Source organism: Moschus berezovskii, chromosome 5, assembly GCF_049115385.1.
Source record: "Moschus berezovskii isolate FMDL1 chromosome 5, NW_MosBer_1.0, whole genome shotgun sequence".
Taxonomy (NCBI): domain Eukaryota; kingdom Metazoa; phylum Chordata; class Mammalia; order Artiodactyla; family Moschidae; genus Moschus; species Moschus berezovskii.
The window spans coordinates 26,189,335-26,207,520 of NC_142464.1; the positions used below are offsets into that span (position 1 = coordinate 26,189,335).

General features: G+C 38.0%; 1 protein-coding gene across 5 annotated transcripts in view; it reads right to left on the minus strand.

The window, feature by feature from the left end:
- The window catches only part of NPNT (nephronectin), an 80,472-nt gene that overhangs the window by 54,486 nt on the left and 7,800 nt on the right, over positions 1 to 18,186 (minus strand). For 3 of the 5 annotated variants that reach the window (XM_055433939.2, XM_055433941.2, XM_055433937.2), the window contains exon 3: positions 6,300 to 6,350. The exons of the other annotated variants lie outside the window; for them this stretch is intronic. In XM_055433939.2, the coding sequence (XP_055289914.1) occupies positions 6,300 to 6,350 (51 nt within the window). The remainder of the gene's footprint in view (positions 1 to 6,299; positions 6,351 to 18,186) is intronic. 5 annotated transcript variants of the gene reach the window in all.

The following is an 18,186-nucleotide window of genomic DNA, read 5'->3' on the forward strand; positions in this document are numbered from 1 at the left end:
TGAGAAAATCCAAATAAAGTACTTAGAACAGTACCCACCTCATAGTAAGAGCTCAAAAATATATATATCTATATGCAGAATTATAAGAACAACAAAGACGAATTGCTACAGTGTCTAAGAAACTGTATTAAGGACTAGGGATAATAAAATCAGTAAGAGATCAAGTCCTCACTCTCAACTAGGGAAGTCTAGTAAGGAGAAAATGAAGTAAGCAAAGATATCCTAATAACAGATATGTGTAGAGGATACAGGAGGGGACGTGATCAATTACACAGGTTTAAGGGAGTCAGAAAGGGTTTTGGAAAGGAAATAGTGCCAACAGATTTCTTTCAGAACACCGATACCACAATGTAAGATTCATTGAGATTATGATGAAACACAGATTTCCAGGTGGTACAGTGGTAAAGAATCCACCCCCAAAGATTCAGGTTCAATCCCTGGATTGGGAAGATCCCTTGGAGTAGGAAATGGCAACCCACTCCAGTATTCTTGCCTGGAAAATTCCATGGACACAGGAGTCTGATCGGGCTACAGTCTGTGGAGTTGCAAAGAGTTGGACATGACTGAGCGCACAAGCAAGCAAGCAATGATGAAAGACATATTAGGTGAAAATTATATTTGTTTTAGTTAAGGAGATGATGCTCTAATCATCTGAATAGGGGTACTGAGCAATCATCAAAAAAGGCCAGAAAGTGTTAAAGTAACCATCACCACTTCCTTCAGTGACAAAAATCCTTAAGTTTAAAGAATCACTGACAGACAATGAGTTAAGCCATTTATTAACCATTTTAAAAATGGAACCAACTTTGTGCCTGTACACAGAAAAGCAGGATGTGAGGCATTTTGTCAGTGCGGCTCACTTTTTTTTTAAAAGGAAAGCATTACTTCACTCATTGTTCCAAATTTATCTGATGGAGGACCTTACACAGAACCTTGGAAACTAATGTCCATCAAAAAGGGACTGATTAAATAAATGGTGGCCCAAAGGTCTTCCTGCCTCCAGGATTGTGGACTTCAATTCAGGTATCATCTGCTATTAGAGGGATCCCACTAAAAACAGGCTTCACCATGATTTCACCATGCCATTCTCCCCATACACTCACTGACTCCCCTTCATGTTTACTTGGAGCTCATCATGCTGGTTCAAACTTTTTGTGTGGCATTCAACACCACATTTCACAATGACTCCTGCCTATCTCACCAGTCTCCTCTCCAGTCATATCCACAAACTGTCCAACTAACGGTGGTTCCCAGGAAATCACATACTCCAGTACTCACACGCTTTTACACAGACTGCTGTTCTTCCTTTTGTTTGCTGGACTAACATCTAGACAGCTTCAATACTCAGCTTAAATATTTGCTTTAGCCCCTCATTCTGATTTTGGGGCCCTCCTCAGCACTTTCATAAACCTCTGTGCATAACTCTGCCATAAATTATATATATATGTATGTATACACACACCATCCTATATTATCACAACTATTATTCTTACCTTACTCCTCCACTAGACTTTGAGCTCTTCAAACACACAGTATCTGCTCTGAAATTTCACACAGTCTCCTAACAAAGACAGACATGACAGGTGTACAAGGTGTTAAAAGAATATAGAAGAAAGAATTTCTCAGCAGGCAGGCAGGAGGAGGGAAAATGTCAGGAAAGGCTTGCAAGAGGAAATGTGAACTGAATCTTAAAAGATGAGTAGGAATTCACCATGTGGATGGGTGAAGCGCCTTTTATTCAGAACAAGCAGCATAAGCAAAGCCAGAGATGCGTGAAGCAGCAGAGGGTCTGGCAGCAGAAGGGTAGTCCACTGTGACTGTGTCCACAAAGCAAAACATAGTCCTTCTAAGATAAGGCAATCACCAGCTTAAAGACTCTAACACTCAATGAGTCAATATTCCATCCATAATGACGAACAATCAATCGATTGTAAGAAGTAGATGTCACAATCAGATGATACTTTATGTGTTTTCAAGTGTGTACACTGATTTAAGAACCTTCCTCAAGTGTTAAGATCTTTTATACAATATGTGGTAAGGTCTTAAGAAAGGCAGACAAATTAAATATAGTTATTTTCCCAGTAAACTGTCTTTTCTGAAACTACAATCTGCTTAGTAAGATTACATCATGTTCACATTTTTTTGTTTATATAGAAAAGATCCTTATACCTTCAAAGTACTGACTGAGCTAAAGAGATATAAGACACAGTCCCCAGATTCATGGAACTAACAGTCTAGCAGAACAAATGATATAGACCCAAAAATTATCCCAGTGTAGAGCAGGATCAGACAGGTGCCACACCAGCATTATAACTCAATGTAGAGAAAGAAGAGACTTCTTGTCACTAAAATCAGGAAGGCAGAATGAAGGCGGCATCTGAACCAGGACCCAAGGCAGGGCTGAGTCACAGTATGTTCTAATAAGAAAGAATATAAACTTCTGACATAAGTGTGGGCTTCCCCAATGGATCAGCTGGTGAAGAATCTATCTGCAATACAGAAGCCACAGGAGATTGTGGGTTTGATCCCCGGGTCAGGAAGATCTCCTGCAGTAGGAAATGGTAGCCCACTCCAGCATTCTTGCCTGGAAAATCCTATGGACCAAAGAGCCTAGTGGGCTACAGTCCAAAGGGTCAGAAAGAGTCAGATATGACTGAGTGACTAAGCACGTATGCGCGCGCACACACACACACACACGCACACACACACACTGTGGCTATTCATTCCTAACAACAATTCACTTTGAGCTGAGTATCTGCTAAGAATTAAAAGTGATAGTGATGGGATACAGAAAAAGTTAACCAAAAGGGGAAGAAAGACAGAATGTTTATAGAGAGTGGTTCTCATTTTCAGCCCTTGATATAAACAAATGTTGAATTACTCATTTCTTTTGGCTAAAGGCCAAAATGGTAAACTGGAAAGAAACTTTGTCAAGAACCAAAAACTGTCAGAGAACATTTCAGCCCACATGCAATACAGTATTTTCCCTCTCCCACATTCCTCAGATACGTTTAATGTTATTCTCCTATGGAGGAAGTTGTGAGGATTATTAATGTTGACTGAAGTTGATGGTGGGGAAGGAAGGTGCGAGCAGGACAGAAGTGAAGAGAGTCAATCCCAGCCGGTGATCCACTCAGATCTGCCCTTGAGCTCTAGGCCTGGAACCCACCCATGTATCACATTGCTCCACTTCTGAGTCTCACAGGAACTTCGTAGATGTCACCTCCAACGCTGAGGTCATCCCCTGAACTCTCTCCCATGTTCTCTAGCCACCAAATCACACACCAGAAACCTGGGCATCATCCCTGATTCCATCTTCCTCACACAATTCTCACACCATCTGCTATCATTTCACTGAACGTGAAATAATACTCTCTAAACTAAGTGCTTCACATTTTTCATTTGATCTTCATAAAAACTCGTATAAGGTTGAGTTCTTATATATATTTTACCAAAAAAAGAAGCTATTTCCCAGAAAGGTCAGGTAAGTTTCTCAAAAACACAGGTCTGGTAACAGCCGGGTCTGACCAGGAAGCCTGAACTCCCCACCCCTGTCCTAACACACATCCCTCCATCCTTTCTTTTTATTATCTGTCAATCCCTATTTTTCTCTGTTCCCACCAGTGTCGCTTAAGATGAAACTCAATTTCTCGCCAGGTTTACTGTAACAGCCTCTAACCCTGAGCCTCAAAAGGCTATCTCTTAATTACCAACCAGCAAAATGTTCAGAAAGTGGCCCCAGAACCCAAGTGCCTACAGATCCTGGGCATCTGTCCTGAAGCAGTGAATCCTATGGTAAAATGTAGTGCAAGCTTCGTCCAACAGGGCAGCACTAAGCAACTCCAGCCCACAAACTCCTTGTAGCAAGATGAGTGACTAATTTATTAACAAAGCCTGATCTCCATGTTTCCTTGGAAACACTGGCACCTATTTTATTTTGGCACCTATTTTAAAAAATGTTCAAACTCTCTGTGAGCAAAACTAAATTGACCTGTATGGTAGATCTGACCCACTGCATGTGTGTATGCTCAGTCGTGTCCGACTCTTTGCAACCCCATGGACTATAGCCCATCAGGCTCCTCCTCTCCATGGGATTTTTCAGGCAAGAATACTGACCCATTAGCACCAGCTTGTAACTTCTGAAATACAAATCTGATTAGGTAATTCCCCTGCTTAAAATATACACAATGCTCCTCTACAACTCTGGGATAAACACTACTCTAAGATGCCATCAAAGGCCTTCCACGAGTCAGTTCATTTCTCCCTCTCCCACAGCATCTGTCATCACATACCCTTCAAACACACACCCCAATGCCCAGATGAAGGTTCTTACATTTCCTGGAATGTGCCCCTAACTCTGGCTTCTGAAGCTTCAGTGTATTTTTTTGTCTGGCCTGGGTGTCCTTCACTTGACTTAGCCCCGAGGATACAACTGAGCCACCAGTCCATCACTCTTGGCTAGGACACTGCCCACTGCAATGGGCTTTCACAGTGCCTATCTCAAAGCACACCTGCATCAAAACATGCCTCTCATTCAAAATTGTCTTCATCTGTGGGCCTTCAACATGGACAGGAAATGACATCAATGCCTGCAGCTTCATCTTACTTACTGATGTCTGCAGTGGTTGGCCCAGGATGAGACAGGGAATAGCCCTCAGTATGTAGCTACTGAATGAATAAATCAACTGAAGCCCACCGAGTCTGTGAAATCTTCCTTGATCCACTCTGGCAGAAGTAGTTCTTCCTCTAAACAGCCTCAGCTCTTTAATCCCTAACTCTTGCCTACTTTAGAATCCTGGAAGGAATAGGAGACAACCATCTTATCGAATCAGCTCCTCCCAAGCAAGAGTCCATGTCTTACTAAACTTGGATTAAACTTTTACTAAACGTTTCTCTCCCAGCCCCTAACTTAACTCCTTACCTTTAGTAAGCTCTCAAATGTGTGTCAAATAAATCTCTAAGTAACTCTACATGTAATTCTACAATTCAATTCTCAATTCTTTCAGTTCCTTTTCCCTGGGCTAGGTAACCAAAACCATACCTCATCTGAACATTTGCAAATGGATGTTATTAAAGAAGTGGAAAAGGAATGGTTCAGACGCACAGGCAGTTATCCAATGACAATTTTTACTTTAGACATGAATAATTTGAGAAATTTTCTACTACTTCCAATGGATTATTTCCAAATGATGGGCATAGTAAACAAAGTGTAATTTAAAACATGCTATATAGCAAGGATGCTATCATGGGCCCTCGTAAAACACCGTTTGCAAGTTCAAACACTTATCAAGAACTGTTCTGCATGAGGAAGAGGCATTCTCCTTACGGCCAGCAACAATCCTGCCAGTAGGTTTAAAGATTAGGAAACCATGGCTCAGAAAACTAAAATAAAATATCTAGTATGAAATAATTGGTGAGTTGAAAGAGTCCTGAACCCTCATGTGTTGGGGACAAAACCCAAATTATATTTTTTGCACTGACTCCTTAACTTCAGCCATAGCTCTGATAGTTAATCCTATAGCTGACAGTAAATATAAGATACATATGCTTTGATTTTTTAAGTCTCTCTGAACAGAAATAAGTCTTAACATTTATTTCTAGAACTATCAATCTTGTTCCCAAATGGTTTTATTAAAATCTCCCCTTAAAGACACTTTCTCTGACATGTAAAAATATAAAGTACATTGTCTTCTTGGTACCAAATCCATAAAACAGAAATACACATATTTCACCAAAATTTCCAGTTAAGTATCATAAGGACGATTTGTCAGGTGACATTGTTCACTTTCAAAAATATTTAAAACAAGAAACTTCTTATGCACCAGAATCATAGCATGAACACTCCTGGGTGCTAGTACAACATCTTACATATGTTACACAATAAAAATATTTCTTACCTGATTTTTCCATGGAGAATTAATGAATACGAGACACAATTCCCTCAGGTTAATGATAGGATGGTGTTAGTAATTTCATTTGGTGGATTTTTTTTTTTTTGCTTCTTTAAGTATTAAAAATATAAACTGTCCTTTAGGTTAGAATGGAGGTCAATTTATTAGATTCGTAAAACAGAAGAAAGGAATTATAAACTGAAATGGAAAAGTTTAATGTAAGAACTGAAAACAAAATTATGAACAGAATAAACACATCTCTAAGGAATACAGCTTCCCCCCAAAAAGTAACTCAAGAACACAACTAGTGTTAAGCTTTATTAATAACTTTATAAAGTTATTATTTAGAAGTATGCCTTTCAAGACATAGATTAGCTGAAATGATTTCAAAAAAAATGTTCATCTAACCTTTGAGCTGGCACCTTATCCTGGCTATTCTCTGCCTTAAGACGTAGAAAGCTGCAAAACAAATGTCCAAAAAAAGAAATTCCAGATCTTTTCTCTGTAAGGAGGCTGGACTTGGGTATTTATCAACTTGTTACATTCCCGGAGACTTACATATTTGCAACTTTCAGTGCTTTTCTGAAACAAACAAAAAAAAATCTAGGACGTTTAAAATAGTAATATTTTAGTCACCATTTTGTCATTAAAAAACATTCTGCAACAAAACTATTAACCAATAGTTGAAGTTGTGCTATTCTTTCATAGTTCAAATTCTAAATTAAAATATTTCAGACCTCTCGTGACATTGTACCTTCCAATCCAATTTTTAATCTTCAGAATATTAATTTTTGGTTCCAAGAGACAGTATCCTTTTATTTAAATGAGTATTGGACAAAATATCTGAAAAAAAATTAAAACTTTTGATCAATTAGTAACCAAGGCGGTAGTTTTTTAAATTGATATATTTTTTTACTTACCTGTTTCTTACATACTGTGTTTCCCTTCTCTCTCCAACTTTGGGGAGGAAATATTAAGGTTTTTTTTCTTTTCCTTCCACAGCATTATCTTCTTGCAAGGCTGCTTTGGTTGTCAATAGCAACGGGAATTAGTGGGAAAGCTCAGCCATTTCACTCGAAGATACAAATAACCCAGTATAATGAAAGTAAATGGAAGAAACTTGAAACACTACTAGTAATGGTCAGGGTTCGACCAGCCTAGAAATCCTAGAGGTAAGGGAAGAGATGATCTTATTACTTCTCTTTTGGATCAATGCTTTAATAGCATAAAATATTAGTCTTCTTTAAAGCACAAAATATTCACTTTAACTGTGCATTTGTGTTGTTTGTATAATTTAAAGCAAGGTGAATAGAGCTTTCTTTGGGGTAGTATCAAAAGAAAAAAATTTTAAGTCCAATTTGACTGAAAGTAGTAGTTTATCGATGCATAATGACTGCTTTGTACTTTTAAAGGCACACATAACATTTGCTTTTTAGAGTATTATTTTCATGTCCATTGGGTTTACAAGCTAGCATGTTATTTTTGTTGTTGTTGCTAACTTTAAAAGAACTCCTGATGTTGATACATTTCTTAAAATAATGAAATATATCAGGCACAATCTAAGAAAAAAGCAGAAAATAAATCAAAGCAAAAATTGCAAATTATATTCTGGATCACATATTAAGGAAAACTATGACTATAGTGATGTATGAGAAGGAAAAATATAAAAGGATACTGTTTCTTTAATACTCTTTAAATATCAATTTTGAATAATCTATCAAGAAAAAATATTAAATGATTTAAAATAAAGGTGAAACAAGCTAATAAAGAATAGCAAACATCATTATTTTCTAACTAGTTATGTTAGTACCAAGCAGCCAAACAGTTCTGTATAGTTTATTTTTGTCTCATAATATCTTAGCTGGGTCACATTTCTCCTACTTCACTTAAATCAGTGTTGACACACATAGATTTAGCAAGTTTTATGGTATTGGTATCTACATCCATTAAATAAGACTTCCAGAATGAAATTTTAGACAAGGTCCCATATTCTAAAATTTGCACTTTAAAACTATACAAAACTGCATTTTAAATCAAAGCAATGTTAAACCTGGAGTAATTATTTCCAGGAAGTTTCTGGAATCTCTTCTCTAATGATGTGTAAGGAAATTTTCATATGCAACCATCACCACAATTTTTGTGAAAGCTGCCCCAAATAAATGCCCTACATGTATTTTTTTGTGTGGTATAAACCCCATGGTGAAAAGCACTAAAATAGGATTCATTAGTAGCACATATATAGAAACGCCTGTTCATTTTCTCCTGATAATCAGTTTTCCAACAGCCACTATAAAAAGCCATAGTGTTTAATACATGCAATCTTGCCAGCTCCAGGCCACCCAGTGAGAATTCTCAACTGCAGAAGTCTCTCCTGAGACTTGCCCCAGACCACTGCTTCAGTTCACCTGAGGGTTCCAGTGACACTCTGATTTTACAGACAGGTCTCCGTGATTATTAGGCATCCTTAAACATCATAAGCACTCTGATGACTTTATAAAACTGTAACTAATATAAACCAGAGAAGCTAAACAACTTGGCAATGTCTTTTCTTGCCTGCTAAACACAGGTCACAGATTTGGAGTCCATTCTGGGCCCTGGACAGAGTTAGGGAAAATAAGGAATAAGAAACCCAAAGGAATTGAGCCTCTGTATCATCAAAGGGAATCCCTATCTTATGGTGTATCATCACACAGCCTCTGAAGCATGATACACGCACTTCCTTCAAGGCGATAAATCCAGGCTCCCAGACGAAAGGGACTGGTCCTTCCAGACTTTGCACTTCTATCTTCCAACCCTAACCTCCAGCTGGAAAAAGTAGTAACTCTAAGATGTTCTCCATGCCCCAACCCAAAATTTCATGTATTTCTCACTGTCAAAAAAGTTAATATTAGCCCAGGAAACACTATTTATAGACAACTCTCCAACTCTGCATGTTTATTAAAGCAACATCCAAGACAACAGATCCCACGAATAGAATTTAGAGTAACAATCTGGGATCTTTCCACTACTTTATAAGTATTTAAATTACAAAATTCATCAAACCTTAACACAAGATTAGAGAACAGAACATTTAACAAATCTACAAATTTTCTCTTCATAATTTTGTATTTTCTCCCCCATTTTAATTGCTTAAAACACAATTCTGCCTTAATTAGGAAATAAGCTATATAGGAGGATATCTTAATTTTGGACCATACACAAAGATGTAATGAACTTTTTAATTCATCAGTGATTTAAAAACAATCTAAGGGACAAAAGAACTTGAAACCAACATTATCATTATGAAACACCATGAAATATTTATGTAATCAGATGAACTTAGGACAATTTATCTAGTAGAAACTATTGCCATAGTAAATTATATAAAATCATGTACCCTAACCCATGTACATTAAAAAAAACATTTAAGTATAAGCTGCAATTTGTGTTTTTCTATTACTTGCTATTTGTTGGCATGAAAGCACTTGGACAGTAGATTTCAAGTACCTACGAAACCTTAACAGTGAAAGAAAACAGGAGGTCACAAAGGCTTTAGAAAAATATTTTGGGTGGCAAGAAGCTAATATTCAGAAAGTCTATCCAAGGAGTTAGTTTCTGTGCTAAATACACACCTCTGACCATTTAAGGATTCTTCATAGAAACTGAGCTTGAAAACTCTGATCTATGAAAACAAGGCTAAAGTTTTGTAAAACAGCATTGTTTTCAGCAAAGTTAAGCATAAATCCAAAAATATTAGTTTCTTCATTTGCGTACATTAGTGCAAGTTTTAACTGTGATGACATAGTTCCTAAAAGTTGAGAATAAGTCAGTAATACTTACAAAAGACAACCTTAACTTCTGATTTAATGATGTTATAATAGGAAAACAATGTCAGATTTGGAGAATTTATATCATTAATCTACAGGACAGTTAAAGACATATTGACCAAATTAAATGTTCAGGCTTAAATTTTATTTGATTCTAGAATACCCTCATTCGAATCACCTACAGCAAATCTTTAGTCTTAACTTGTATTTCCCTGGCATCTAGTACCTACGAGGACTATCTCCAACCTTTGGTTAAGTATGGCAAAAAAATATGAAGGCTTCAAGCTAAATATAATTAAAAAGAAAACTGTTTCTTCTACAAAATCAACTACGATAAAGCTAAGAAGCCAACTTGATTATTCATATCTCTTAGATAAGAATAACAACTTGATTTGTGTTTCATAGGCTAAGGTAAAACTAAAATTCTTGAGAATATCTATAAAAGAATATGTAATAATACATGGGTATCTGCCATTATTTTACCATACTTTATCACATCTAGGCTATAATGTATTCCTTTATGTGGCTTTATTAGGAATTTTATTAGTCATTATGACCATAATTATCTGAATTAGGCACTAGCAGTAATTTAAGTGGTAAAACTGGAATATTTTAAATGAAGCCCTAGTGAATTAAAATGCACTCAATATAATTTAAAATGCATGTTTCTTTATATTTGATATTACTTAACTGAATTCTGTACCTTGCAATGCACCAGTTTTTAAGTAACTAGATACATATTTTGCAACCAGTTTGCTCTGGTCAATTTCCAGGGATGCACCGTCAATCATATTAAGCCTATGCTAACAGTATTTTGCTATGGGCAGTGATTGATACCACTTCTAAATTTTTTCAAGCCAAATTATCTTTGCTTTGTTCTTTGAGAAAGGATCATTTATTTATCCCCATAAAGAAGTATAAAATCTTGGCCCTGGCAATGTAAACTCCTCAGCTCCCCTCCAGGTTGATACAGGGTGGCAGTTTTTGGACAGGTTAGATTCTCAGTTGGTGCTGATCTTTGAGGAAAGGCATTCAAAACCTCTTTCTGTGTTTCTCCTAAGGAGATGGGGGACTTACTGGATTGGTGCCCTCTCAAGATACATGGTGAGTCCTCTTCTTTTTTGAGACAGAGAGACAGATACAGAGTGATTCTCCCGGGCATATGTGTCCCCAGAGTTTCAGGTTCCAATGCCACTGGAGTTTCAGGAGTCCCTGAGAATTAGCCTTTCCTCATGTGTGTGTGCTAAGTCACTTCAGTTGTGTCTGACTCTTTTGCAGCCCCATGGACTGTAGCCCACCAGGCTCCTCTGACCATGGGATTTCCCAGGCAAGAATACTGGAGTGGGTTGCGATTTCCTCCTCCACGGGATCCTCTTGACCCAGGGATCAAACCCACGTCTCTTATGTCTCCTGCAATGGTAGGCAGGTTATTTACCACTAGTTCCATCTGGGAAGGCCAGGCAGGCTTTCCTCATGCCCCAATGAAGGTAAGTTTGTGTCTGGATGGTGACCTGAGACTCTGCTTTGAGTCTATTCAGGTCTAAGTAGCTTATTTAAAGCAGCCTTCCATGAGATCCAGGTGAACCAGAATAAAAACCAAGAGTAATTTTGGCTCCTCTGCACATGTATAACAATCAGGAGCCTTGAGGAAATGAGCACTGATCAAAGATTTTGTTGTTTCTGGGCCTAGTGGCCCTTATTCCATGTTACAGTGTAAGTAGGAAAAAACGATGTCTGGAAGCGATGTTCGTACCTCAACACTTATCCCAAGTCATAATTTGCATGAAAAGGAGAAAGTACATGCAAAATGGTAATGGCTTTCACACTGATGTTCAATGAATACAAAAATAATAACTCATAAAATTGATACAAAATATTCTCCCACTGATTTCTTTGCAGAGCCTCTTTATACTGGATCCTGCTGCTGCTGCTAAGTCACTTCAGTCGTGTCCGACTCTGTGCGACCCCATAGATGGAAGCCCACCAGGCTCCCCCATCCCTGGGATTCTCCAGGCAAGAACACTGGAGTGGGCTGCCATTTCCTTCTCCAATGTGTGAAAGTGAAAAGTGAAAGTGAAGTCGCTCAGTCGTGTCCGACCCTTAGCGACCCCACGGACTGCTGCCTACCAGGCTCCTCTGTCCATGGGATTTTCCAGGCAAGAGTACTGGAGTGGCTTGCCATTGCCTAGGAGACATCTATCTGTATTCTATTCCCAGTGCCTCTAGGTACCAACTCCATCAACTGCTGACTGATCTTTAAAATACATGGGCTAAAAAAGAAAAGATATATGGACTAGCTTTTAATTAATATTACAGAAAACTCAGCATTGTTAGAGATCCTAACTTGAGATTGTCTGGTCTAACCTGGAATTGTCCATCCAGAATCCCTTATGGTTCATCCTTTGCTGCCAGATATTCTGGAATGAATCAAGCTGAGCCATCAGAAAGCTCAGCATGTGATTCAAATTATACCATATATATATATAAATATATTTTAATTATTTTCCATTATAGGTTATTAAAGGTATTGACTATAGTTCCCTGCACTATACAGTAATAGTGTGTTGCTTGTTGCATATTTATTTTTTAACTTAGAAATCTAGCATTCTATTCATGATAAGTCAAACAAACACACACAAAAAAAGAATTCTACTTTTTAAAATTTAGTAATGTTCATCTTTTTGCCAGTTTTTCTAAATGTCCTAATCTAACAACAACATATGAGAAACAAAATTTTAAATACATTTGTGTAGGATATAAGATTCATATAAATTAGTACAAATAGAAATCTATTATGTTTAAATTATTAATGACATCATTCAAGATGCTCCTATTCTTATTTTTTCTGTACTTGATGAAACATTCAGAGAAATGTTAATGTGTCTTACTATGGTCATACATTTTTTTCCTCTCCTCTATATTTCTTCTGACTTTTGCTGCATGTATCTTTTGTTCCTTTGCTGTTAGGTGTCTGATGGTTTATGATGTCTATCTTCTTCATGAACTGTACCTTTTATCATTAAAAATATTCATCTTTGTTTTATTTAAAAAGAAAGAAAAAATAGAAAGCTCAGTGTGTATAATGTTTCTTAAGCTGCATATAGAATAGTTTTCTACGAACTGCACTTCTAGAGTAGAGGCCTCATCTTAGGCTGGCGTTCTTTTTTGGAACAGCTTTACAAAACCACTACTAGTTCATGGTAAAAATGTTGCTGTAGCCCCTTCCACTCCATCATTCACCCCTCTTCTCTAAATACCACATGAAAGTCTTTCAGAACTGTATGTGGTAAAAGCCATAATTTCCCCCAAATAACTGGCTTGCTTCTTCCCTAACAAACAAGAATTACATGAGCAATGAAAATTCCCTTTTCTCTTTGGCAAGGAGAAACTAAGAGCCAAATTATGCAGCAGAATCTGACTCCTATGGCTCATGATCTGCATTTATTAACTCTCCTCCCATCTTACATTTTGTTCTATCCTTCTTTCTTCCTCTACACTTTGTTAATTCTATTTTCCTATTTTAAGGCATTCATTCCTGGAAACCACATCCTTTTCCAAACAAGGTAGGACATAAAACCATAGAAATAAATCCATTCTACTTGTCTTTTAAGGTATCTTCTAAGGAGCCAAAAATAGAAAGTGACTGAATGGAAGGTTAACGCTCAGTAATATTATCCATGACTTAATCTCCTTTAAGTTACATGTTTTATAAAAGAAATTTTATAAAAATAAAATGAGAGCTATTTAGTAACTGTACTTACATAAAAACAGAATGACTCTCCAATTTTCCCACGTCTGTATGTATACAACAGTGATGATAAATATGTAAAGATATTCACTATGGCTTATTTTGTAAAAACAAAGCACTGAAAACCACCTAAATATACATAAATAGGGGATTTTTAAATTAATTAAAATTAATTATGGTACATCCACATCCAATTTATCTTGATTAATGGCCCTAAAATTCCAGGTTCCTATGCAATACTGTTCTTTACAGCACCGAACTTCACTTTCACCACTAGGCATATCCACAGCTGAGCGGCATTTCTGCTTTAGCCCAGACTCTTCCTTCTTTCTGGAGCTATTTCTCCCCTCTTCCTCAGTAGCATACTGGACACCTACCAACCTGAGGGGCTCATCTTCTGGTGTCATATGCCTTTTCATACTGTTCATGGGGTTCTCAAGGCAAGAATACTGAAATGGTTTTCCATTCCTTTCTCCAGTGGAATGGAGGAATTTAAATCAGATAACCATTATACCTACTACTGTGGGCAGGAATCCCTTAGAAGAAATGGAATAGCCCTCATCGTCAACAAAAGAGTCTGAAATGCAGTACTTGGGTGCAATCTTGGAAAACAACAGAAGGATCTTGGTTTGTTTCCAAGGCAAACCAATCAACATCACAGTAATCCAAGTCTATGCCCCTACCACCCACTTCTTCTTCATAGAAGAAGTCTATGCCTTCTTTCAACGAAGCTGAAGTTGATCAGTTCTATGAAAACCTATAAGACCTTCTAGAACTAATAGGGGACTGGAATGCCAAAATGAGAAGTCAAGAGATACCTAGAATAAATGGCAAGTTTGCCCTTGGAGTACAAAATGAAGCAGGGCAAAGGCTAACACAGTTTTGCCAAGAGAACGCACTGGTCATAGGAAAACCCTCCTCCAACAACACAAGAGATGACTCTACACATGTACACCACCAGATGGTTAATACCGAAATCATACTGATTATATTCTTTGCAGCCAAAGATGGAGAAGCTCTATACAGTCAGCAAAAAACAAGACCTGGAGCTGACTGTGGCTCAGATCATCAATTCCTTATTGCAAAATTCAGGCTTAAATTCGAGAAAGTAGGGAAAATCATTAGACGATTCAGGTATGACCTAATTCAAATCCCTTATGATTATATAGTGGAAGTGACAAATAGATTCAAGGGATTAGATCTGATAGAGTGCCTGAAGAACTATGGACCAAGGTTTGCAATATTGTACAGGAGGTGGTGACCAAAACTATCCCCAAGAAAAAGCAGTGCAAGAAGGCAAAGTGGCTGTCTGTAGAGGCCTTACAAATAACTGAGAAAAGAAGAGAAGCAAAAGGTAAAGGAGAAAGGAAAAGATATTCCCAACTGAATGCAGAATTCCAGGGAATAACAAGGAGAGATAAGAAAGCCTTCTTAAGTGAACAGTACAAAGAAATAGAGGAAAACAATAGAATGGGAAAGACCAGAGATCTCTTCAAGAAAATTAGAGATACCAAGGGAACATTTCATGCAAAGATGGGCTCGATAAAGGACAGAAATGGCAAGGACCTAACAGAAGCAGAAGATATTAAGAAGAGGTGGCAAGAATACACAGAACTGTAGAAAAAAGATCTTCATGACCCAGATAATCACAATGGTGTGATCACTCACCTAGAGCCAGACATCCTGGAGTATGAAGTCAAGTGGGCCTTAGGATGCATCACAATGAACAAAGTTAGTGGAGGTGATGGAATTTCAGCTGAGCTATTTCAAATCCTAAAAGGTGATGACGTTAAAATGCTGCACTCAATACATCAAATTTGGAAAACTCACCAGTGGCCACAGGACTGGAAACGGTCAGTTTTCCTTCTAGTCCCAAAGAAAAGCAATGCCAAAGAATGTACAGTTGCGCTCATTTCACAAGTTAGCAAGGTCATGCTCAAAATCCTTCAAGCTAGGCTTCAACAATATGTGAACTGAGAACTTCCAGATGTACAAGCTGAATTTAGAAGAGGCAGAGGAACCAGAGATCAAATTGTCAACATTCACTGGGTCATAGAAAGAGCAAGAGAATTGAAAAAAACTATTTCTGCTTCATTGACTATGCTAAAGCCTTTGATGTCGATTACAACAAACCTTGGGAATTCTTAAAGCGATTGAATACCAGACCACCTTACCTGTCTCTTGAGAAACGTATATGCAGGACTAGAAGCAACAGTTAGAACCAGACATGGAACAACAGACTGGCGCCAAACTGGGAAAGGATTACATCAAGGCTGTATATTGTCATTCTGCTTATATAACTTACATGCAGAGTACATCATGTAAAATGCTGGGTTGAATGAATCACAAGCTGGAATCAAGATTCCTGGGAGAAATATCAACAACCACAGATATGAAAATGATAACACTCTAATGGTAGAAAGCAAAGAGGAACTAAAGAGCCTCTTCTTGATGAGGGTGAAAGAAGAGAGTGAAAAAGCTGGCTTAAAACTGAACATTCCCAAAACTAAGATCATGGCATCTGGTTCCATCACTTCATGGCAAATAGATGGGGAAAAAGTGGAAACGGTGACAGACTTTATTTTCTTGGGCTCCAAAATCACTGTAGATGGTGACTGCAGCCATGAAATTAAAAGATGATTACTTCTTGGAAGAAAAGCTATGACCAACCTAGACAGCATTTCCAAAAGCTGAGATTACTTTGCCAACAAAGGTCCGTCTAGTCAAAGCTGTTGTTTTTCCAGTAGTCATGTATGGATGTGAGAGTTGGCCCATAAAGAAGGCTAATTGCTGAAGAACTGATGCTTCTGAACTGTGGTGTTGGAGAAGACTCTTGAGAGTCCCTTGGATAGCAAGGAGATCAAACCAGTCAATCCTAAAGGAAATCAACCCTGAATATTCATTGCAAGGACTGATGCTGAAGATGAAGCTCCAAATACTCTGGCCATCTAATGCAAAGAGCTGATTCACTGGAAAAGATCCTGATGCTAGGAAAGATTAAGGGCAGGAGGAAAAGGGGATGGTAGAGGATGAGATGGTTAGATAGCATCACTGACTCAATGGACACGAGTTTGAGCAAACTCCAGAAGATAGTGAAGGACAGGGAAGCCTGAAGCGCTGCTGTTCATAGGATTGCACAGAGTTGGTCATGACTTAGCAACTGAACAATAGCATGGTACATCCATATTTAAAAGAATGAGTCAGGCTTACATGAATTGATAAGGACTAGCCTCCAAAATGTAGTATTATATGAAAAAAGAAGGTACAGACTAGGTTTACTTCATGCCATTACTTAATGAACAGGAAGAATTTTGGTTAATAAATTATAACATAGTCAATATGGTAGAATACTACACATTCATTAAAAAATGAGCAATTGCTTCATGTACTGATGATAAAGAAAGACCATCAAGATGCATTTTTAAGAAAAAGAAGGTAAAACGGTGTATATAGCATGCCTTCATTTGCATCAAAGAGATGGGGTGGAGATATACAGGAATTTGTCCACAAATACGTAAAATATTTCTGAAAAGTATACAGAAACCTGGTAATATTGTCTAACAAGGGGTATTTAAGGACCTGAACACACTTTCTCTTATAAAATAAATACATATTTTTTTTAAAAATTAGTGGGAAAAAATTTTAAACCTGCACAAAATTGCTGAGAGTGAGATAAAAGTATCCACTATTGTTGAAGGGAGTGGGAAGTAATGAATATTAAGGCTAAGAACACTCCTCCTCTTCCCTTTCATCTCCCCTGTGAATATCTTCCATTATTCACTGAAGGAAACTGCAGGGAATCACTCAGCATCACTGGTTTGTCATTTTAAACGCATGCGGTTGATTCAATTGACTGAAAATGCATATACCACGAACTCTACAGCTGAAAACAGCCATTACAATTGCCACAGGAGGGGAGGGTGAGGAGTACACTGACATTTTTCAAAGCTTATCAAAAAATTTTGAAGGAGGAAACAGTGTCGTTTCTGGGCCAGAAGCGGCTCCTTGGGACCAGGTGTGCATATGCTTTCAGGCAGCATCTCCATGTGGCAGGTATTTGAAGGCAGATGAACTTCCAGCCACTAAAGTGCTTTCCTTCACTTGACCTGATATCCCAGGCTGAGAAGTGCTAACATTTCTGGTCTACAAAGGTTAAGACCCACCCAGATTAACTGAAATGGGGATCTTAGGAGCATACTAAGTTGCTTCAGTTGGGTCCAACTTTGTGCCACCCCATGGACTGCAGCCTGCAGGCTCCTGTGTCCAGGGGATTCTCCAGGCAAGAATACTGGAGTGGGTTGCCTGCCATACCCACCTCTAGGGGATCTTCTCGACCCTGGGATGGAACCCCCAGCTCTTATATCTCCTGCTTTGGCAGGCAGGTTCTTTACCACTAGCACTACCTGGGAAGCCCTCTAAGGAAATCAGTAGCTCTCAATAGTAAGATATAAAGATCAGTTGCAAAGAGTCAGACATGACTGAGTGACTGAACTGAACTGAAGCAGGGGAAAGAATGAAGGAACAAGGTAATTTCTCTGAACCTTGACTTGCAAGAAGACTCCAAAACTACCTGTGCGAAAAGGTCAAACTTCTTCAGCTCTGATTTTGGTGTGGAATCTACATTCCAGGACCACTTGAAGTTACCCAAAGTACATGCCATTCTTAAATAACCTTTTCATGGAAAGTGGGTGATTGGTTAATCTTGAAGACTACTTCCTAAGGATGTAGAAATTCAGATTGA